We start from the raw sequence: 23,727 nt of genomic DNA, 5'->3' as shown, positions 1-23,727 counted from the left end.
GGCTACTCTTCGTTGCAGTGCACAGGCTCCTCTCATTGTGGTGGCTTCTCTTGTTGCAGAGCATGGGCTCTAGGCATGCGGGCTTCAGTAGTTGTGGCACGCAGGCTCAGTAGTTGTCACACGCGCAGCCTCAGTAGTTGTGACTCGCGGGCTCTAGAGCGCAGGCTCAGTAGTTGTGGCTCACGGGCTTAGCTGCTCTGTGGTATGTGGGATCTTCCTGGGCCAAGGATCGAACCCGTGCCCCCTGCATTGGTAGGCAGATTCTTAACCACTGTGCCACCAGGGAAGTCCCAGACAAAACAATATTATTTTAACAACAAAAATTCAAGGCAAAAATTCCCCACAGTCTCATTGGTTTGTGTACATCCATGATATCCTCTAGTGCTTGTCTATATGCTTAGTCCATGTTTACAGACTTACAGTAATGTTGATAGAATTTTGAATCTTCTTACTTTACTTAACATGATATAGGGAATAATCTTCTATTTTGTTAGTAACATTGCCTGATCATTTCCCCAAAGCATTGCTCCAATTCACGTTTCTACCAACAATGTACCAGACTGTCTGATTTCATGGATTCTTACCAGCCACTCTTTCATTTTTGCCAATCTGATGAGTGGGTTTTTTCTTTTAAAAAGGTACCTCAGTTTCTTCACATGTTTATTCATTCTTTGAATTTCTCTTCCTCTGAAAAGCCTATTAAATACCTTCTCTATTTTTCTATTGGATTATTTTTCTTCCCAAAGTGTGGGTCTTCGTGTACTGAAGATTTTAACCCTTCATCTGCCATGTGTATTGCAAGTACTTTCCCATTATAGATCTCTCAGCCTCTCCTCACCCCTAGTCCTGAGTCAGAAAATGAAATGTCATTTGTCATGGCACAGAAGAATGCATCCAATTTGCTGCTTCCTTGGGCACCTTGCCCCACCGTTCACCTCCTCCTGAATGGGCTAATTCCCTTCAAAATAGAGTGATCCCTAAGTGTCTTTGTTGGTGTGAAAGGCCAGAGCCCCTGAATGAATGAAGGTGTGGGGGATTGGACTGAGGAATGGCCGTAAGACGTGACTGCAGAGATGAAGCAGGAGCTGGGTCATGCAGGGCCTTGTAAGATTTATTTTAAGTGCAAAAGGAAGGTATGAGCTGGATATGTTTTTGAAAGGATGCTTGTAGCTGCTGGGTGGAACATGCACTAAGAGAGCAGGACTCGAAGCAAGGAGCCCAGTTAGGAGGATATGATTGTGGTCCAGGTGAGAGACAGTGGTGGTTTGGACTAGGGTGCTGGCCGTGGGTAACGGAGAGGTTGATAGACACATTTTGAGCCATAATGAAGGGTTAACATCGTCAGTAGATTATGCTAAGGGATCGGACACGGAGTGGTGAGATGGAGATGTAGAGATTTAACTCCAGGGATTCTGGCTTAAATCCCTGGATAGGAGGATCTGACTGGGAGGGGAGTTCAGAAGGAAAACAAGATTCAGCCTTAGACTTGTCAACTCTGAGCCACCTGTGAAACAGTTAGATGGAGAGGTGAGATGTTGGAGGATGGAGCTCAGACTTGGTGTCTGGGTTGGAGACACGAACTTGGAAATAAGCAGCAAAAATTCAACAGATGGTATTTAAAGGAGGTGCCGATAAAGGAGACTATTGAATCTTGGAGCCCAGAAGACACCTTACTAAAAGCAGTTTCAGTAAGTGTGTGGGAGCGTGGTGAATATATCGGAATGAGTTGGAAAATTCATAAAAGGTGAGGAAGTAGAGATGGCATAGAGAGACAACTCTGTCAGGAAGCTCCGTTGTGAATAAAGAGTGAGAAATAGGGAGGTGTGAAGAAAGGGTGGGCTGAATGAGATGGGGGTGGGATACTGAGAAGGTGAGAGGAATGGGTCCAGAGCACGGGGAAAGGGCTTGACTTAGGGCAGGAGGAGGCCACCTCCCTTGGCACAATAGAAGGAGGTGAAGGAGAAGATGCAGATGTGAGAAGCCTGTAGATTAGACGGTAGGAAGGTGAGAGGGGTCCTGTCCGGTGGGAGTTGAGGGAGGGATGCTGGCAGGAAGGGAAGCAGGAGGGGAATGGAGAGAGAGAAATATTTACAGAGTGAAGGAAAGAAACCAGTTCTTAGATTGCTAAGAAGAGTGAAGACAAAGCCCATCTCTTGAAATTTCAGAATACCAAAAATAAAGAGAAAAGTTTCCAAAACAGAGAGAGAGAGAGAGAACCAGATCACACAAAAGGGAATGATAATCCTATGAGCATCATATCTCTCTCATTGGCAACACTGGATGCTAGAAAACACTGGAACAACAGATAGATAGTTCCAAGAGAAGTTTAATTTTTGAACCCGGAGCTCTATACCAAGTCAAACAAGCATTCAAATGGAAAGGACAAAATAAAGATATTTTCAATCATCCAAAGATTCATAAAGTTTACACTCACAGACACATCCCTGAAAATTTCCCAGCAAGTCAGAAAATGAATCCGTGAGAGATATATGTGATACTAAAAACAATGATGAGCAAAGAACGGGGGTAAATGGTGTGCTTATAATTAAGTATAACTTACGGCTGCCTGTTTTTTTTAAGGCAGTCTGAAGGCAGTCCGAAACTCAAGTTCAGCTGATTATAAACATGAGAGGTGGGGTGAAAAGAGAGAGGAGGGAAGTGAAAGTCCGCTAAGTTCTTCATCTCATTCAGAGGAGGAAATAGATACTGATTACCTCTAGTTATTGAAGGCAAATGTGTGTTAAATGTAACCCCAAAAAAAATAGAAGATGTATACTGTCTACATATTCTAATCCCCAGAAGGAAAGAATGGAAAAGCAACAACGAAAACCTATTAATTCAAGGAAAATAAAAGATTCTTAAAAAGGGGGGGAAGGGAAGAAAGGCAAGAGAAAAGAAATAATTGTATTCAGAAATAGAAAACCCCAAAGAAGATGGTATAAACGGTGCTGAACATATCTCACTGAGGAATTGAGGAATGAGTTATTAGAGAAACATAATAAAATTTCTGAGCGAGGTTATCTTCTCTTTTCCACCCCAATTGGAAGGTGCTGAGGAATACCTCTAAGACTATCTTTATTAATAAATATACTACTTACCATGGCTGTATAATTACCCAAAGTGTAGTGGCATAAAACAACTATTTCTTTTGCTTGTGGATTCTATGTAGCAGGAATTGGGGCAGGGTACAGTGGAGGGAGGTGGCCTGTCTTTGCTCCCGACGTTTGGAGCCTCAGTTGAAAGTGTCAAAAACTTTTCACTCACATGCCTGGCAGCTGGTGCTGGCTGTTAACTGGGGGCTTCATTTCCTCTCCGTGTAGCCTGGGCTTCCTCACCACATGGTGGCTGGGCTCCAAGCGCAAGCATCCCACGAGAAAAAGAGCCAGGGGAAGCTGAAAGTCACACAGCATCACTTCAATCTGTTTGTTAGAGGTGAGTCACTAAGGCCAGCTAATATTCCAGGGGAGGAGAATTAGGGTCCACCCTTTTTGAGAGAAGGGTCAAAGAGTTTGTGGGCAAGTTTTAAAACCATCATAATAACCAAGTGGAATTCTTCATGATAAAACCAAGAATGTACTATATAAACAAATTTTAAAACTTCAATTCTACAGCAAAACATGGTGATATACTAAACAAAGTTAATATACAGCTATACAGACAGACTTTTAAATAACTTTAGTCTTAGTGATTTGTCAATAACAAACTCTTTGGGTTTTGCAAGTTTCCTTCTTTTCCAGCTCTCAGATCAGGTAAATTCTGTTAGAATTACAATCAAGAAAACCTAGCTATTTGCTATTTACAGGAGACATGGACAAAACAAAGTAAAAATCAATATAAAAGGATAAACAGAGAGAATTTTAAAACTCTAAAAAGGGATGTAACAAATATACCAGATATCTTAAGAAAAATAATTCAGGGTGAAATTGTTAGGGAATTTCATATTCAACTAACCTTATAAGTAACCAAGAAAAGAGAAGTTAAAACAATGAGATATCAAACAAACAAAATTTTAAAATATTAATAACGTACATTGTTTGCACGGGTGTAGGGAAGGGTATATGTATTCACTATTGTTGGGTGTGTGAAATTGTACATCCTTTCGGGGGACAATTTGCAGTATTTGTTAAACTGTAAAGCCCACACCATTTGACCCAACAATTTCACTATCAAATATTCAGCCTACATAATCTTTACTAATGCAATATGATGGGAATACTATGCAGAACTTTTAAAGAGGAACATCTATACATAATAATATGGAAGGATTTCCAAAACAACGTTAACTGAAAAAAGCAAGCAGCAGAAGAATACATACAGCATGAGCCCTCTTGTTTTTTAAATTACAGAACAAAATTATATATCTACAACTTATGTTCATACTGGGCTGGCCAAAAAGTGCCTTTGGTTTTTAAATAAAAACAAAAGACACATTTTTCATTTTCACCAAGAACCTTATTGAACAACATATTCACCCTTTTGTTCCACTACCTTCTGCCATTTTTCAGGCAACTTCCTAATTCCGTCTTCCCAAAACTTTTTATCTTTCTGAGCAAAGAACTGTTCTAGGTGCCTTTTACAGTCTTCCAGGGAATTGAAATTTTTTCCATTAAGAGAATTTTGTAAAGACTGAAATAAATGGAAATTCAAAGGTGCAATGTCTGGTGAGTATGGTGGATAAATCAGAACTTCTCAGCCAAGCTGTAACAGTTTTTGCCTGGTCATGAAAGAAACAGGCAGTCTTGCGTTATCCTGATAGAAGATTATGCGTTTTCTGTTGACTAATTCTGGATGCTTTTCGTGGAGTGCTGCTTTCAGTTGGTCTAACTGGGAGCAGTCCTTGTTGGAATTAATCGTTTGGTTTTCATAATAGAGGAGCTCATAGTAGAGGACTCCCTTCCAATCCCACCATATACATTACATGACCTTCCTTGGATGAAGACCGGCCTTTGGTGTGGTTGATGGTGGTTCATTTTGCTTGCCCCGTGATCTCTTCCGTTCCACCTTATTGTACAGTATCCACTTTTCATCACCCATCACAATTTGTTTTAAAAACGGAACGTTTTCATTACGTTTAGGTAGAGAATCTCATGCGGAAATACGGTCAAGGAGGTTTTCTTTGCTTAACTTATGTGGAACCCAAACATCAACGCGATTAACACAACCAAGCTGGTGCAAATGATTTTCAGCACTTGAGTTGGATAGTTTGAGTATGTCAGCTATCTCCCGCGTGGTGTAAAGTTGACTGTTCTCAATTAATGTCTCTATTTAATCACTATCAACTTCAACTGGTCTACCCAACCGTGGAGCTTCGTCCAGCGAGAAATCTTCAGCACGAAACTTCGCAAACCACTTTTGATGTGTTCGATTGGGTCACAGCACCTTCTCCATACACTGAATGAATCTTTTTCGTGTTTCTGCTGCATTTCGACCTCCCTTGAAATAATAAAGCATAATATGCCGAAAACGTTGCTTTTTTTCTTCCATCATCAATATTAAAATGACTACACAAAAATTCACTAATCTTGATAAGTCTTTTTTTAAAGGCACACTGATATGACAGCTGTCACCATACAACCTAACAAAATTGTTTCGATGAAGTTAAAGTGCTACTAGAGCCATCTTATGGGAAAAACAATGAAGGAACCTTTTGGCCAACCCAATGCTTATGCAAACACAAAGAAAAGTGTGAAGAAAGATTTGTATTAAACTGATAACAGTGGCTTCCTCTCAGGATTAAAAGTAGGATTAAAAGTTTAGAATAAGAAGGTTGGGGCTTCCCTGGTGGCGCAGTGGTTGAGAGTCCGCCTGCCGATGCAGGGGACATGGGTTCGTACCCCGGCCTGGGAGGATCCCACGTGCCGCGGAGCGGCTGGGCCCGTGAGCCATGGCCGCTGCGCCTGTGCGTCCAGAGCCTGTGCTCTGCAGTGGGAGAGGCCACAGCAGTGAGAGGCCCGCGTACAGGAAAAAAAAAAAGTTTAGAACAAGAAGGTAAATGAAATTATTTTCCTCTATACCCTGATATATTTTGGATTTCTTAAACATAAAATATACATACATAAGCTATATAACTTTAAAAATTCAAAACAAAATGAACTTTAAAAATTGTTTTGTATCGATATATGTATAGTTTTTGGTAACCGTTTTACTGAGACATAATTCCCATACCACACAGTTCACCCACTTAAAGTGTACAACTTAATGGTTTTTAGCATATCCACAGAGTTGTGCAACCATCATTGTAATCAGCTTTAGAACATTTTCTTCATCCTCAAAAAAAGCCTTTAGCTGTTTACAATAGCCAGGACATGGAAGGAACCTAAATGTCCATCAGCAGAGGAATGGATAAAGAAGATGTGGCACATATATAGAATGCAGTATTACTTAGCCATAAAAAGGAATGAAACGGGGTCATTTGTAGAGACGTGGATGGACCTAGAGTCTGTCATACAGAGTGAAGTAAGTCAGAAAGAGAAAAGCATATCGTATATTAACGCATATATTTGGAATCTAGAAAAATGGTATAGGTTATCTTATTGGCAAAGCAGAAATAGAGACACAGACGTAGAGAACAAACGTATGAACACCAAGACGGGGAGGGGGAGGTGGGATGAATTGGGAGATGGGGATTCGGGGGGGGGGGGGTGGTGGGCCCCCCCCCTGCCGATGCAGGGGACACGGGTTCGTACCCCGGTCTGGGAGGATCCCACGTGCCGCGGAGCGGCTGGGCCCGTGAGCCATGGCCGCTGCGCCTGTGCGTCCAGAGCCTGTGCTCTGCAGTGGGAGAGGCCACAGCAGTGAGAGGCCCGCGTACAGGAAAAAAAAAAAGTTTAGAACAAGAAGGTAAATGAAATTATTTTCCTCTATACCCTGATATATTTTGGATTTCTTAAACATAAAATATACATACATAAGCTATATAACTTTAAAAATTCAAAACAAAATGAACTTTAAAAATTGTTTTGTATCGATATATGTATAGTTTTTGGTAACCGTTTTACTGAGACATAATTCCCATACCACACAGTTCACCCACTTAAAGTGTACAACTTAATGGTTTTTAGCATATCCACAGAGTTGTGCAACCATCATTGTAATCAGCTTTAGAACATTTTCTTCATCCTCAAAAAAAGCCTTTAGCTGTTTACAATAGCCAGGACATGGAAGGAACCTAAATGTCCATCAGCAGAGGAATGGATAAAGAAGATGTGGCACATATATAGAATGCAGTATTACTTAGCCATAAAAAGGAATGAAACGGGGTCATTTGTAGAGACGTGGATGGACCTAGAGTCTGTCATACAGAGTGAAGTAAGTCAGAAAGAGAAAAGCATATCGTATATTAACGCATATATTTGGAATCTAGAAAAATGGTATAGGTTATCTTATTGGCAAAGCAGAAATAGAGACACAGACGTAGAGAACAAACGTATGAACACCAAGACGGGGAGGGGGAGGTGGGATGAATTGGGAGATGGGGATTGACAATACACTATTGATACTATGTATAAAATAGATAACTAGTGAGAACTACTGTAGAGCACAAGGAACTCTACTCAATGCTCTGCGGTGACCTAAATGGAAAGGAAATCCAAAAGAGAGGGGATATAGGTATACATATAGCTGATTCACTTTGCTATACAGTAGAAACTAACACAACATTGTAAAGCAACTATACTCCAATAAAAATTAAAAAAAAATAAAGCCTTCAGCTATCACCCGTTCTCCAGTCCTCCCATCGCCCTCAGTCCTAGGCAAACATTAATCCATTTTCTATCTCTGTAGAATTGCCTTTTCTGGACACTTCATGTATGTGGAATCACATAATATGTCATCTTTTGTAACGGGCTTCTTTCACTGAGTATAATGTTTTCCAGGTTTATCCATGTTGTAGTATGTATCAATACTTCATTCCTTTTTATAGCCAAATAATATTCCATTGGATGGATATATGTACCTTGTTTAGTTTATCCATTCAACAGGTGGTGGGCATTTAGGTTGGTTCCGCCTTTTGGCTATTAGCAATAATGCTACTATAAAATATTCATGTACAAGTTTCTGTGTGGACATATATTTTCATTTCTTTTAGGTATATATGCAGGTGTGGAATTACTGGGTCAGATGGTATACCCATGTGCAATTATTTGAGTAACTGCCAAACTTCTCCAAAGTGGCTGCACCATTTTACACTCCTACCAACAGCGTATGAGGGTTCCGATTTCTCCACATTCTCACTAACACTTAAATTATTTGTCTTTTTGATTACTAGTGGATGTGATGTAATATCTCGTTGTGGCTTCGATTTGTATTCCCTGATGACTAACGACGTTGAACATCTTTTCATGTACTTTTTGGCCCTTTGTATATCTTCTTTGGAGAAATGCTTAATCTGAATAACATTTAATTAGCCCATTAATTATTAACCTAATTAATAAAATTAGATTACTTTTACTGTTGAGTTGTAAGAGTTCTTCATATATTCCAGATACAAATCCTTAATCGGATGTATGATTTGCACACATTTTCTCCCATTGTATAGATTGTCTTTTCACTTTCTTAATAGTGTCATTTGAAACACAAAATTTTTAATTCTGATGAAGTCAAATTTGTTGATTTTTTGTTAAATTTTGTTAGTACTGATGAAGTTGAATTTGTTAATCTTTCGTTGCTTGTGCTTTTGGTGTCATATCTAAGAAACCATTGCCTTATCCAAGGTCACAAAGATTTACCCGTATGGTATCTTCTAAGAGTTTTATAGTTTTTGCTCTTACATCTAGGTCTTTGATCCATTTTGAGTTAATTCTTGTATATGGTGTGAGATAGGGGTCCAATTTCATTTTTTTGCATAGATATCCAGTTGTCCCAGCACCATTTGTTGAAGAGACTATTCTTTCCCTGCTGAATGGTCTTGGCACCATTATTTAAAAATCGATTTACCATAGAGATATGGGTTTATTTTTGGACTCTCAATTCTCTTCTATTGATCTATACATCTATCTTCTGCCAGTACCACACTATCTTGGTTACTTTTGCTTCGTGGTAAGTTTTGAAATCAAAGTGTGTAAGTTCTCTAAACATTGTTCTTCTTTTCAAGATTATTTTGGCTATTGTGTTCCTTGAGTTTCATGTGAATTTTATGATCAGTGCATCAATTCCTACAAGGAACCAGCTGAGATTCTGTTAGGGATTGCATTGAATAAAATGAACTTTTAAAATAGTAGATCTTGTTATGGTGTTATTATTATTCTATGAGAAATAAGAATAAAGTAGCACTTCATCAAGTGGTTTCATGAGACTCAGCTTATGGGAGTTAACAAATATCAATGTGTGTCATCATCTAGATCCAGAGTTGCCAAATTCTCACTATGCTGCTTCCTATGTATCTTTCAAAACCATGCTTCCTTCTCCATCTCTGCTCTAAAGTTATAAAATACATCCCTAACTTTTCACAATCTTCTCAGAGTTAATATTATACCTCTTCTCATGAAATGTAGAAAGGTTGCAACCATGCAGGTCCGTTTACATCCCCCGTCCTTCATGCATAGTTGTTAAAATTATTACATCCACATACATCATAAACCCCATAATACAATGTTATAATTTTTATTTAAACAATTATTTGTATTTTAAAGAAATTAAGATGACAAAATAATCTTTTATAGTTATCCGCCTATTTACCATTCTCAATGATCTTCATTCCATCCTGTAGATTTGAGTGTTTATCTTGTTTCATTTTCCTTCTGTCTGAAGAACTTCCTTTAGCATTTCCTGTAGTGCTGGTCTGCTGCTGACATATTCTCTTAGATTTCCTTTAATCTAAAAATCTGTTTTTCACCTTTATTCTTGCAGGATATATTCACTAAATATAGAATCCTGGAATGACAGGGTTTTTTCCCCCCTGTACTTTAAAGATGTGGTGCCAGTCTTCTGGCCTCCTTTGCTTCTGAAAGAAGTCTCAGGTTATTTGAGACTTTGTCCCTCTGTACACAGAGATAACAATGTGTTGTTATCTCTGACTACTTTCAAGATTTTATCTTTATTTCATTTTCAGAAATTTGACTATAATGTCTCCAGGTGTGCTGTTGCTGTTGTTTTTAAAATCCTGCTTGGGAGTATCCTGAGCTTTTTTTTTTTTTTTGCGGTACGCGGGCCTCTCACTGTTGTGGCCTCTCCCGTTGTGGAGCACAGGCTCCGGACGCGCAGGCTCAGCGGCCATGGCTCACGGGTCCAGCCGCTCCGCGGCATGTGGGATCTTCCCGGACCGGGGCACGAACCCGTGTCCCCTGCATCGCCAGGCGGACTCTCAATCACTGCGCCACCAGGGAAGCCCTATCCTGAGCTTTTTGAATCTATAGATTTACACCTTTACCAAATGTAACCATTTCTTAAAATTTTTTTTTCAAGCATTTTCTGTCCCATTTTTCCTCTTTTCCTTCTAGGACACCAGTTACATGTATGTTAGACATTTTGATATTGCCCCACACGTCCTTGAAGTGCTGCTCATTTTTCTTTTTAACGTGTATGTCCTTGGATAATTTCTATTGGAAATTATGGATAGTTGAATGGATAATTTCTATTGATCTACCTTCAACTTTATTAAGTCTACCTTCAAATTTACTACTACTAAAATTTACTACTACATACTACTACAAAATTTACTACTACAAATTTACTAGCTTCAAATTTACTAAATTATCCTTGGACAATTTCTATTGGAAATTATGGATAGTTGAATGGATAATTTCTATTGATCTACCTTCAACTTTACTAAGTCTTCTGTAATCTTTCTTCTGCTCTTAAAGCCACCCAGTGATATTATATATGATATTGAAATTTTCATTTGTGATGTTGACTTTTCTGAGATATTTTGAGAATCTCCATTTTGTCCTTTTTTATAGTTACTATTCTGCTGAGATTTTCTATTCTTTTATTTATGGCAAATACATTTCTTTATGTCCTTGGGCATAGTTGTAATAGCTGCTTTTCAATCCTTGTCTGCTATTCTAGTATCTGAATCATCTTGGAGTTGGTCTTCACTGGCTATCTTTTTTCTTAGATTGTTGTGTTTTCTTGTTTTTTGGTATATCAGGGAATTTTGATTGTATCCTGGATGTTATGAATGATGCATTGTAGAGTCTCTGGATTCTGTTATGTTTCTCTGAAGAAAATTGGTTTAGATTTTAGCTTGTAGTTAACTTGACTGAATTCAAACTGTAAATTTTGTCTCTCCCCTGTGGTGGGTAGCAGCTCAAGTTTAAGTGCAATTGTCTTAGCCTTAGCTGGCTGCTTGGTGTCTGCCCCATCTATTCGCCACTTAGGTGTCAACCAGAGATTTGGGCTCCCTCTCTCCTGTTTTGGATTCCCCTCTCCTCACTCTCCAGGAACTGTGGTTGCCCTAAACAGCGTCCTCTGGTTCATCAAACCAATAATAATTCAGGTTTTTCTGTCAGACTTTTACCTGTCTTATATGCATATGCTGGGGCCTGCCTTCAGGCTAAATGTTACTTAAAAAGAAAGAAACTTTGTGATGTCCTATTGTAAATAGAGCTGCAATGAACATTTTGGTACATGACTCTTTTTGAATTATGGTTTTCTTCCACGTGTCAACTTCTTTCCAGCGTCTGCCTGCTTTTATCATTTTCATTTTTTCATTTCATTGTTTCATTTTCATTTCCTTCTCCATCATTTTCAGATAGCCGATGTTTAGATTTTGTTTAGAGTTTATAGTTGGATATCATTGGATTTTGTTGATTGATTGTAAAGAAGTCTATGGTCAGAAAAAAAATGGCTAGGAATCCCTGATCTCACTGTTAAAGGGATTGTTATTTTTATCCCATATAATATGATTTTCTAACTCCCCACACTTTAGTCTTATTTTATTTCCTTACTGGGACAGCTAATCCTCAACATTTATTTAAGCACTATTAAATTCATGGGTTATTTTATTTCATTCTCACAACTACTCTATGGGAAAGATGGCTTTGTTATCCCTGTTTTACAGATGAGAAAATTTAGCAGGAGAGAGTAAGCCGCTTATCAAAGTCACTGCACATGAGTGGCATTCAAAAGGGCTACTTACTCTACAGCCCTTCTTCGTTCTCAATCTGGCTAAAAGACACAGCTTGCCCTGGCTATGAGGGCAAGTTTTCAGGACCAAGGCCATAGGTCGAGGGAGAAGGTGGAAGGAGTCATCTATGACTTTGATCTTGGCCCAGTCCTTGCTAGTCATCCAAGTCAGAGGCTTATCCCAGCTGGGCATAACCAACAGAATCCACCCTAGTTAACAAGAATGAAGTCCAAGAAGAGTTCAAGAGGATGTTGGGTAGTTGGCAACATCTCTAGGAGGGCCCGAGGGTCCGGTATGGGGGCCAGCTTTAAGTGAAGCTGCTTACAATGCCCACAGCACCCCGGACACTGGCTGTCTCTTGGCCGCCCTCCGCAGAGTGAAGCCGAGGAGCACCTGCTCCTTACACTTTTCACTGATGCCCTGATGGCTCTCAGCAGCGTGTGTGTTGTCAGATCCTTCCCCTCGTGCCTCATCCCAGCCGCGAAGGAGGCTGGGCAGCCAAAGAGTTCAACGGATGTGCACATTCCGTGTCAGTGAGCCATTGGGCAGATTCCGTGTGACCTGCTTTTCTTAAAACAATTTCTCCCAGCAAGAGGCCGAACAACCCCTTTCTACGCTGCCTGACTTTGAGTTTTCCCCGTTTAGAGAAAAGCCAAACTCTGCAAGTAGACCGTTTTATGCGAGCATGACTCATGCTGGTTTTCGTTTAACTGTTATTGCACCTTGACTATGATAAAATGACGGCATTTGGAATGTAAGCTAGATTTTCTAGTTATTATAATAAAAATTGCGTTCTAAAGATATACTTGTTGAAACTTTCAATTTGTTCAGTGTCACCTCCAATTTTTGGCCAAGTAGACAAGGATTTATAATAGTGCTGCCCTGGTTCCTGGGACTCTACGTTGGGATCTGGGCCTTGGAGGGTTATCTAGCCAAAAGGGAGTGTCTGCAAAGCTTAGTGTGTTATGTGCTTTTCAAGTGACCTTTGGAATTTTGACTGAAAATGGTAGAGACGAAACCAGTTGGAGGGATGGAAGGGATAACCCTGCCCGCCTGCAGTCCCTGAACTGCTAAATCAATATGGACAGGAAACTCAATTCCATAGTTGGGGGAAATGGGCTCACGTTGAATAAAAGAGTTTTACTGTAACTGACTGGTTTATAGATTTTCTTGGTGACAAAAATGAAAATAAAGTATTGTTTGGGCTTTTATGGTCATTTATTCCTGTTCAAGTATATGAAAACTAAACTAAATCCCTGTCTCATTATCCTAAGGCTAGCGTTGTCAGGGTCTATTCAGCAGTCATATGATTTGGGATTTTTGGAGCAATCCCAATTCTTTATTATTTAATTATTGTTTAATTCTTCTATATATCTTTATGTATAACAAAAATTCTCACCCATTTGCAATTTCCTCTCTAGTTTCCCTGTATGCTCCCTTCCTGAGATGTTCTAGACAAAGACAGCATACATGTAGACCCTCCTTCTTTTTACACTAATGGAAGCACATTTACTGCACTGGGTGTATATGTATAATATATATTCATATACACACGTGTGCAAGTGTATTTTACATATATGTATATATGAATGAATATATCAGAGCTCTATGCGTTCATAGACAGATTTTCCTTCTTCTTAACAGAGATACAGAGGATTATTAACCAGCTATCCCATGGTTATTTAACCAGTCTTATATTAATAGACAGACATTCCATTGTTTCCAGTCTTTCGCGACTCTAAGCAATGTTTCGGTCAATACCCATGTATGTACCTCTTTGTGCACATATGAGAGTTCATGAGATTAAATTTCTGTAAGTGGGATTACTAGGTGAAAGGTTAATAACACTTTCAAATTAGATAGGCGTTGCTAACTTGGCCTCCAAAGAGATTGTATTAATCAATATACAATCCTACCTGTTTGCCCTACCCATTTATCAGTACAGCACATCACACCTATCCAACTGGTGTAGTTTTAATGTATACCTTTTATTCAGAGTATTAGCACTTTTAAACATGTTTTAAATCCATTTGCACTTACTGTTTTTTTTCTTTTTTTTTAAATAAACTCTCTGACCATGCCCATTTTCCTTTGGACTGTGATTCTTTTTCATATTGATTTGTAGAAGTTCTTTATATATAAAATATATATTATAATTTCTAAAATAAATGAGCTTTCCTCATTTTAAGTAAAGATGACCTTATTATGTAACAACCTAAATGGGAAAAGAATTTGAAACAGAATGTCTATGTATAACTGAATCACCTTGCTGTACACCTGAAACTATCACAGCATTGCTAATTAACTATACTCCAAAAAAAAAAAAGTTAAAAAAAAAGAATAAAAGTTGAAATGAATTATCAGCCAAAAAAAAAAGTAAAGATGACTTGTTAAATGTAGAACTAGATGTGATTCTGTGTCTATAACTAGGTGTGGTTCTTCAGATGAGCAAATTCATAAATCAGGAACAATTCATTCTTAGAGCATGTTTCCAGATTTTTTTAATTTGGAAAGTATGCTCATTAAAAAGCATTTTGAAGTAATTTACAAAACTATGCTATCTATATATGTTTGCAGAGTAAATTAAAGTTGACTTTAAAACATTTTATAGTTTATAAAACTATAAAAATTATAAAAGTATAAAATGTACGTGACAAAATATTTTTATAGTTTATAAATTATAAAAGCCATAAATACTCATCTGTTTTTAAAAGTCCAATATACATAAGTGTGTAAATTTAAAAGTACAAGTTATCGTTCTTCCTACCAAGGCAGCCCCCCTGTTAACAGTTTGGTGTGTATTCCTCCTAACTGCTTTCCATACACCAACAATATGTATTTAAATAATATTTTCCTCAAAAAGTGGAAGCTACATGCTGCTCTGTAACTTGATTTTTTTTCAGTTAAGGATTAATCTTGGATGTCAAGAATGGTAACTTTTGAAAATCAGTTTTTTAACTCTGTAAGTTGACGGTATATCACCACAGATAGGGCTTCCTTTGGGAGTAATCCAGCCCCAGCTAATTGGCTAGAACAGATAAGGCCTGTGGAGACCTATCAAATAGCTCACTGTCTGCAAATCATTCCTCCTGTAGCTCCAATGTCTGCACCTGGGGGACGTTTTATACATACTTGGGGGAGCTTAGACTGGAAGGGGCTGCTGAGTCTACTCCCAAGGAAAAAGGGCTCCAACTGAGGTCTTCACAAGCCAGCACCTAAAACTCATTTTCATTTTCAAAAGATTTGTCTTCTCACCCAATTTAAGGGGTTTTGCTTTTTAAGATGCACTTTGCATAAGTCCTTGGAATCAGCAAAGAGAAAGAATGGGGTCAAAATGGTGGGTGCACGGAAGTAGGCTCCAAGGAGCCTCACCCCATTCCTCGAGAAGTGGGGTTGTCTGGTCTACACCCTGGATCAGCCCCTGCCTCCTGCGTGGGCCTGCAGGAGGCAGGCCTGTTCTCCCAGGTGGATCTGACGTCCAGTCACCTCCAAGGACTGTCTTGCTCTCCTGGGGCCCCCTCCCAGAAGTGCCCTACAGATAGCAGGTGCTCTGGAGCCAAGGTGGAGGGAGAGCTCCAGGGTCGTCTTGCAGGGCTGAAAAGTTTGCGCTGCACAAACGACTCCGATGCAGGAGACCTCCACTCACCAAGCCTCGTGTCCTGGCCTGGCTGCATCTCTCCAGAGAAAGGAGCCCTTTTTCCTCCCAACTTTCTGCTCAGCCTGACCCCTGGGGGCTGCATGTGCCTGAGGGAGGCTTCCTCCGAGTCAGCTCAGAGGCACTAAGCAGACTCTCCAAGCCCTGGCAGTCTTGTCTGGCACAGCTTCAGGAGGCTCCAGATGGGTCTGCCCTGGGCAGCCCTGACCCAGGGGGGTCGGGTCTTCCCCAGCATCCTTTGGGCCCACCCTTGAGCTGCCCTCCTAGGCTTTGGGAACAAACTGAGTTCTGGGAGGGTGGCCGGGTAGCAGTTTTCCTGAATAGAATCCATTCTGTGTTCATTCAACAAATATTTGAGGCGCTACCATATGCCAAGGCCTGTTCTAGCTCTGGAAGTAGGCAGAACAGGACAGACAAGGTCCAGTCTTTGTGGAGCTGGCATTCTAAGTGGGGGGAGCCAGACAGGGAACAAGTCAAATGAGTAAACAAGACCATTTTGCAGGAGGATAAAGTAAAACGCACAATGGCCTAATGAGTGATGGGAGAGGTGGCTCGTGTGTAACACATACCTGAGAAGAACCTCTTGGAGAAGGTGAGGCTCAAATGACGGGAAGGAAGGAGGCTTGCCAACATCTGGGAAGATCATTCCAGGGCGCCGGTAGAGCAGAGTGCGGTGCCCCGAGGCTGGGAGCCCAGTGGGCAGCCGGGGAGGGTCTGAGGTGTAAGGAGAGGTGAGGGCCAAGCCTTGCGGGGCCTTGGGGTCAGGCCGAGATGCCGCACGTCCTCTTCCACACGCAACGGGCGGTCACGGGAGGGTGAAGCAGGTGAGTGTCATGACCCAACTGCATGTTTAAAGGGTAACTTAGGCTGCTCCGTGGGGGAGAGCTGGGGGGCAAGGAGCAAGTAGGGCAGCGAGGAGACGCTTAGAGGCCTGCTGTGTGGTCCAGTTGAGAGAGTATGGGACCAGGATGTCTGCAGTGAGATGGAGAGAAGCCATGAACTGGGATACAGCTTTGGGATTACTGCTGACTGACATGTCCTCGCACAGAAGCAGGGCCTGGGGCCTCCAGACAAGGCCAGAAGCAGTGGGATCACACCCTCCTGTTTGCACTGAATGGGTGCCTGCCCCACCAGGGTGCTGAGACCCTGCCTGGTGGATCTCCCGTATCATCCTTCAACTCAGGTATGGGGGCCCCTGAGAGGGACCCTCAAGCTGGACCCCCGACATTAGAGGGACCCACTCGTGCCCTCCTCTGGCTTCTCCCTTCCCTCTGTGTGAGGACCCTACAGGCCAAGGAATTTCCTGCCCAAACAGCCCAGAGCCAGCTGCCTGGGCCCTCACGGGCCACTTTTCCAGGCACTTGGCAGTATGCATGCCCCTAGATCAAGGGTGACGGGAGGAGGGCAATTTTCAGGGAGTATGGGTAACGCTGGAGTCCTGTGCTGGGAATCTACACCTCGCTGACTAAGGACCTTCTGGTGGGGGATGGCACAAGGGGTGGGAAGAGAAGGGGGTGGCTTGCTCTCCCAGCACCACCGTGTCCCAGAGTCCAGTTCTAAATTTAAATCCGGCCTTCTAGGACGTTGTGAAGCTTTATTTGTCAAGTCAGAAAGGTAGAACATATTTTATCTAACAGTTTCTTCATTTGATTGATAACTTTTAATGTTTAAACAGACGGTATGGAGGCTGCCATTTGTAATCTTGTTCCGGATCCCACAAAAATATGAGGTGGTGGGCCCACCCACATCCACTGCAGCTTGCTTTCTGCAGTGTTCCCCAAATGCTCAATGGCTAGTGCTGGGATCCGTTATCTACCAAAGGGGTTTACCAACATAAAGGACTTTTCCCAATTCGCTAAGTAAAATTAAGATAATGGATAGAACTTTCTGAATCTTTTATTTTGACTCAACTTTTCTCTTTCTAAAATCATTGCTACCGCTTATCTGCCAGCAGCTGCGAGCACACAAAGAGAAAACATAACAAACTCCATACACATTAGAGTAGATGAAAACTGAGAGAAAACTGGAAACAGCTGAATCTGACAGTGTGGATTTTTTATGGACCTAAGTATTCACGGTTGTGATTTCATATGGTATACATACATATACATATATAGTCATCTTTCCTAACAGTTAAATCACTTCTAGCTCATGGTGACAGAATTAATTATGCCTTGTAACATTCCGTGTGACTTCTCAGTGCTTTGTCCTAGAACGAGCTGAGAATGCACTCCAGTGAATTATTGCCCCCAATTTACAGAAAAGAAAACAAAGGCTCAGAGAAATTCAATAACTTTCCCAAGGTCACCCTAGCGAATGTTGAAGTAGGGGTTTTAACAGGTCTGAGGAATCCCACACACCACCGGACCTCCTGTGAGATAGAACACGTAATCTCAGGGTAATAAGAATGTCTTCTCTAAGTACCCAGAATCTGTTTGTAAGAAACACTAGACTCCTGGTTGACTGTCCACTGAGTTCATAGGCTTTACCTGTCAATACCTAAAGCATAAGATGAATTAGTATAAAACTCACTAGCCAGTGCATTTGTATTGACAAAAAGGAACTGGTGTTTCGTTTTGTTTGTCTAAGTTGTAGGAAGGTCTCTGAGAGTATTTTATTGAATCACTATTAGATATCCTATATTAGCCAGAGGGCAAACTGAAAATATAATACTTGTCATTTATCTTAATCCGCCCTTATTAATTACCTTAACTAGTCCTGCTTTGGAGTGACCAATCCTACATCCATTTAGCTGTAGATAAATTTAGAAACTAAATCAGAAGGGTTCCTTCCAGCTTTGCTCTTCAGAATTCAATTGATTTTCAAACGTAGGTACTAATCTCTTGGATGCGTTGCATTAGGAAGGTTGAATCAAAGTAAAATAAAAACTTCCTCGCTCTGTTTTCTCAGAATGGTTAGCATTGTGAACGACTCCGGAACTAGGCTCCATTCCAGAGCACCCCAAACTCAGGACCACAATTCCCGGAGGGGAGGACTCCCCCCCAACTCGCTCCCCACCTGGCCTGCCCGCCGGGCTCAGCAGCCATCTCTCCTGAGCTGTCTGGGGCATAATTCACACCTACGAAATGCATTTTCACTTCTGTGGCTGATTTTTCTCCTTCATCAAAAAGATTCACTTTGTTATAAAGCAGAAACTAACACACCATTGTAAAGCAATTATACTCCAATAAAGATGTAAAAAAAAAAAAAAAGTAGAGCCAGAGCACGCCTTCTCCTCTCCCCGGGCTCATGCGGTGGCAGAAGTCAGGCCGGCTGAGCTGGTGGCCTCGGAGCTGGGGGTCCCTGCCCCATGCCCCCCTGCCGAGCGCACTGAGGCCAGGGCTTATGAGAAATCTCTCCCTCTGTTCGCTCCTCAAGCACGGCTAAGTGCCATCCATTAAGATGAAGCAGGAGGATCGTAAAGGTGGTCAGATTTACGAGCTCCTTTTTTTACTGCCTCTGTCTCAACAGAGCGTGAGCCACAGAGCCATTTTCCTCCCAAGTGATCCCAGCCAAACGCTGGCTGCCCACGTGTCCTATCAGGCCACAGCCCCCTTCCAGCCGTGGGCACCTCCCAGGGAAAGTGGCTCCACCAACCCTGGGGTCTCCCCCAGGTTCTGCAGCCCATTCTTGTTTCACGGCTTAGAAGGCCCCAGGACTCTGCCTCACCCCTGCGCAGCCCACACACAAACCCACTACTTGCCCTCTAAACCGCTTCCTCCTCACCCCAAGGTGTTCTCTTGGACCTCAGAGGAAAGACTAGACTATGGAGGTGGATCCTGGCGGCTGTTCTTGGGTCATGGTCCTCTCCTCCAGAATCGCAAACCACGCAGGGGGTGTCCTGTGGGTGGTGAGACCCCATGACCCCCAGGGGCTTGGAGGGGACCCTCTATTTTCCCTGCATCACATATGTTGGGGGATGGTGACCCCAGCCAGAAGCCAGGCATTCAGCCCCCACCCAGACTCCCAAGTCCTGACATCTCGTTCAAACCCATCCCTGCCCTCTGTCCCCCATCCTGGGGCCTCAGGCCTCCACTGCTTCTCATCTGATCCACCCTCCCCTCTCCAGCCCCTACCAGAGTGGCCTTTCAGGAACCCAGATTGGATCACAGCACTCCCCTGCTAAAAGCTGGATGGCAAAAGCCTGAGAGGCTCTCTCTCCTTCACCTGGAGCCGCCTTGGCCACGAACCAAGCCCTGTCTGTGGATCCAGCCTTATCTAGGCCCCTCCTCAGCAATCCCTGCGCTCCAGCCCGTCAAACGCCTTGTCCTTTGTTACCAGAACATGCCTTGCACTCGCAGCTGCTCCACCTTTGCACCTGCCATTCTGCAAACTGCACCTATCCTTCTAGCAAATTCCTGCTCATCCTTCAAGCTGGGGCTCAAAGGTCCACTCCTGCATGAAGCCCTCTCCAACCTCCTATCTCAGTCAGCTCAAGCTGCCATAACAAAATGCCACAGACCGGGTGCTTAAACAACAGAAATGAGTTTTCTCGCAGTTCTGGAGGCCGGAAGTCTGAGATTAGGGTGCCAGCATGGTCAGGTTCTGGTGAGGGCTCCCTTCCTGGCTTGCAGACGCCACCTTCTCCCTATGTCCTCACATGGGGCAGAGGGAGAGAGAATCTCCCTCTTGTCCTCCTTCTATAAGCCCACCAACCCTAATCAGATTAGGCCCCCATCCTTATGACTTTATTGAACCTTAATTACCTCCTGAAAAATCCACCTCCAAATATAGTTACGTTAGGGGTCATGGCTTCAACATATGAATTTGAGGAGGACACAATTTAGCCCATAGCACCTCCTCAGACGAAGCTGGTTACACCCTCCTCCAAAGCCATATTTGCTAGAGCAGGACATCCCTTTGTCACAGCACATTCATCCTTCATCCGCATTTGTGTCTCCTAACAGACATTTGATGAATTAATGGACTCCATGCCTCTACCCAGTTCCATTTCCTGCTCCTTCAGCATCACCTCCTCTGTGAGGAGGCCCTTGTCTCTCAGCAGATTTTGTGTGATAACCTGTCTGTCTCCCCAGCTGTGCCCAGAGCTCTGAGAAGGCAGGGGCCACTTCTCACTCACCTCTGGGCACTAGGCACCTTGCACAGAGCTGGCCTCGTGGGGAGCTTTCTGCTTCTGCTATGGGAGGACCTGCAGCTGCAGGCTGGACAAGGCCTTATTCCAATATTTCCCCAGCCCCAGGAGCCTCTGCGGTTTCCTCGGATCCTAAGAGGAGACCTTCCTGCTGCCTGCGCAGGAGAGCAGGTGTACACGCTAGAACAGGTCACTTTCCGTAGCCCTTTCTTTGTTCCTGCACTGGAGCAGACCGTTATTTTTAGCACCGCAGCAAAAATGAAAATCCCAATGCCATGTTTTTGGGTTTCCCTCCGGGTCTCCACAGGTGCATGGTGTATAAATGGCCCTACACCCGGGCCCAGAGAGTAGCTCCCCAGCTCACATAGGCTATTTATTTGATGTATCTACTTTTACTCCAGTCCAAAAGCATCAAGCTCTGGACCAAAGCATGAAGCCGTTGAGCCATTAATCATTGGGAACACGTTGAATAGGAACTTGATTAAAGCACAGTATGCGTTCCCCCAGACGAGGTTGCTTCTTTAATGTGACCACAGTGGAAGCTCAGCCTCCCCGGGCCTTGCTTTTACGCTGCGCCTCCTTGAGGGCTCCTGGGCCGGTTGTGGCGTCTCGCCAGCCTTTTGAAGGCCGCTGTCCGGGAGGGGTCTTGACCAGCGCAGCCCGGCGATTCTCAAGCAGGCAAACTTCCAAACAGCATCCAGGCGGCGTTGGGCTTCAGGGCACTTAGTCCGTAAGGGGCAATGGGGGGTACAGGCGTGAGCGACTTGCGGGCCCACGAGGCCCCTTGGGAGCCGGCTGTCCCCGCGATCCCGAAGCAGAACGCGCGAGGCGCCACGTGGCTGGGGAAAGCGCTGCCTTGAACCCCTTCCTCCGGCACCAACGAGTGCGGAGGCGGCGTGGCGCCCAGGGGTCACCGGGGCCGGACCGCCTTGTTCCCCAGGATTCCGGGGACTCAGCGCCCCGCGAACCACCCTGCAGGGTTCTCTCATTAGGTGCTCGGACCCTGGGCCGCAGAGACTCGGAGGCTCCGGCTCCCTCGACACCCCTGGTCCCTCCTTGGAGAGCACCTGAATGGGGCGTAGGGGAGAAGGCTGTGGATTCCAGCTCCGTTGACCGCCGGCCCCGCTTCGGGATCCCCGTCGGGGAGTCAAATTCGCCTCCTCCCTCTGTGCGTCCCCCCCTCGCCCCGGCACCCCAGCCGGGGAATCCAGTTCGGCCCGTCCCGCAGGAAAAAGTTGGCGGCCCCGCGCCGGGTAGCAGCGCCAACTCCGTGCACCCAGCAACACCTAGAGCTCCAGCTAGGAGAAGTAATCAAAAAGAAAAGGTTTTCCAGCCCAGGCGGGTGGACCAGCCGGGTCCTCAGCCCGGCCGCGGCCGCCTCTCCTTCCCTCCGCTCCCCGCGGGGTCCTAGCGCCCTGCACTGCGGGGCCGTGGGACCCCGGAGTACTGGGAGGGGCGGAGCGGGGGAGAGGTACTTTTGCGCGGAGTCGGTGAGGACGCCTGGAGATCAGAGAGAGTCGCAAAATCCCCGCGCTCCGGGCCTCTGCCCTCGAGCTCTCCACGCGGCAGTGTGCGCTGGGCCGCACGTCCCAAACTGCCCCCCACCCCTTCTCTACGCCGCCGCCTTCCGGAGAGCCTGGACCCGGACAGGACTAGTTCTAGCTTTTAAAGCGAGTCTGCGCCAGAGAAGCTCAGAGACCCAGACTTGCCCACCCCACCCCCACCCCCAACCAATCCCACCCCCCTGCGCGGCGCCTGGGTGCTCCCGGACTCCCCGACCGTTTGCTGGAGTTGGGTGCCTGCGGAGGCTAGAGGAGGGGGCCCTGCCACCGACCACGTGTGCGCGGGGACGACAACTCTGCCGAGGGTGGGGCACCGCGCGCCGGTCGTGGTTCGGCTGGCGGCGCAGGAGGTAGTGGGCGTTGCACCGCGGCCCCTCCCCGCCAGCGCTGCGCTCTAGCCTCACTCGCCGCCCTCCGTAGACCGCAGGCGCTAAGACCCAGGAGGTGCTGCTCCGTCGTCGGCGAAGGTCCACGGCGGGTATGGACACTAGAGGGCGACCACCAACCCGGTATAAATGCTGGGCCCGCGCGGGCCTGGCCATTCGCGACCGGGAGCCGAGCGGGCGCGAGCGAGTAGGGCCTCCGGGTGGGCGGCGGCAGCAGCGGCGCCCCGCGCAGGCTGGAGGCCGCCGAGGCTCGCCATGCCGGGAGGACTTTAGCTCCCCCATGGAGTCGGCCGACTTCTACGAGGCGGAGCCGCGGCCCCCGATGAGCAGCCACCTCCAGAGCCCCCCGCACGCGCCCAGCAGCGCCGCTTTCGGCTTTCTCCGGGGCGCGGGTCCCGCGCAGCCCCCAGCCCCACCTGCCGCCCCGGAGCCGCTGGGCGGCATCTGCGAACACGAGACGTCCATCGACATCAGCGCCTACATCGACCCGGCCGCCTTCAACGACGAGTTCCTGGCCGACCTGTTCCAGCACAGCCGGCAGCAGGAGAAGGCCAAGGCGGCCGCGGCCCCCGCAGGAGGCGGCGGCGACTTTGACTACCCGGGCGCCCCCGTGGGCCCCGGCGGCGCCGTCATGCCCGGAGGGGCGCACGGCCCCCCGCCGGGCTACGGCTGCTCGGCGGCCGGCTACCTGGACGGCAGGCTGGAACCCCTGTACGAGCGCGTCGGGGCGCCGGCTCTACGGCCGCTGGTGATCAAGCAGGAGCCGCGCGAGGAGGACGAGGCGAAGCAGCTGGCGCTGGCCGGCCTCTTTCCCTACCAGCCTCCGCCGCCGCCGCCACCACAGCACTCACACCCGCCGCCCGCTCACCTGGCCGCCCCGCACCTGCAGTTCCAGATCGCGCACTGCGGCCAGACCACCATGCACCTGCAGCCCGGCCACCCCACGCCGCCGCCCACGCCCGTGCCCA

At 45.2% G+C, this 23,727-nt stretch overlaps 1 protein-coding gene across 1 annotated transcript in view; it reads left to right on the top strand.

Moving 5' to 3' along the window:
- Positions 1 to 22,905: 22,905 nt before the first annotated feature.
- CEBPA (CCAAT enhancer binding protein alpha) overlaps positions 22,906 to 23,727 on the top strand; it is a 2,731-nt gene continuing 1,909 nt past the window's right edge. Inside the window, exon 1 of the mRNA XM_024734111.1 lies at positions 22,906 to 23,720. Coding sequence (XP_024589879.1) covers positions 23,040 to 23,720 — 681 coding nt within the window. The 5' untranslated portion in view covers positions 22,906 to 23,039. The remainder of the gene's footprint in view (positions 23,721 to 23,727) is intronic.

Source organism: Neophocaena asiaeorientalis, unplaced genomic scaffold, assembly GCF_003031525.2.
Source record: "Neophocaena asiaeorientalis asiaeorientalis breed wild unplaced genomic scaffold, Neophocaena_asiaeorientalis_V1.1 scaffold280, whole genome shotgun sequence".
Classification (NCBI taxonomy): Eukaryota; Metazoa; Chordata; class Mammalia; order Artiodactyla; family Phocoenidae; genus Neophocaena; species Neophocaena asiaeorientalis.
Note: the sequence above shows the minus strand (reverse complement) of the source record. Positions and strands in the feature narration are given on the sequence as shown.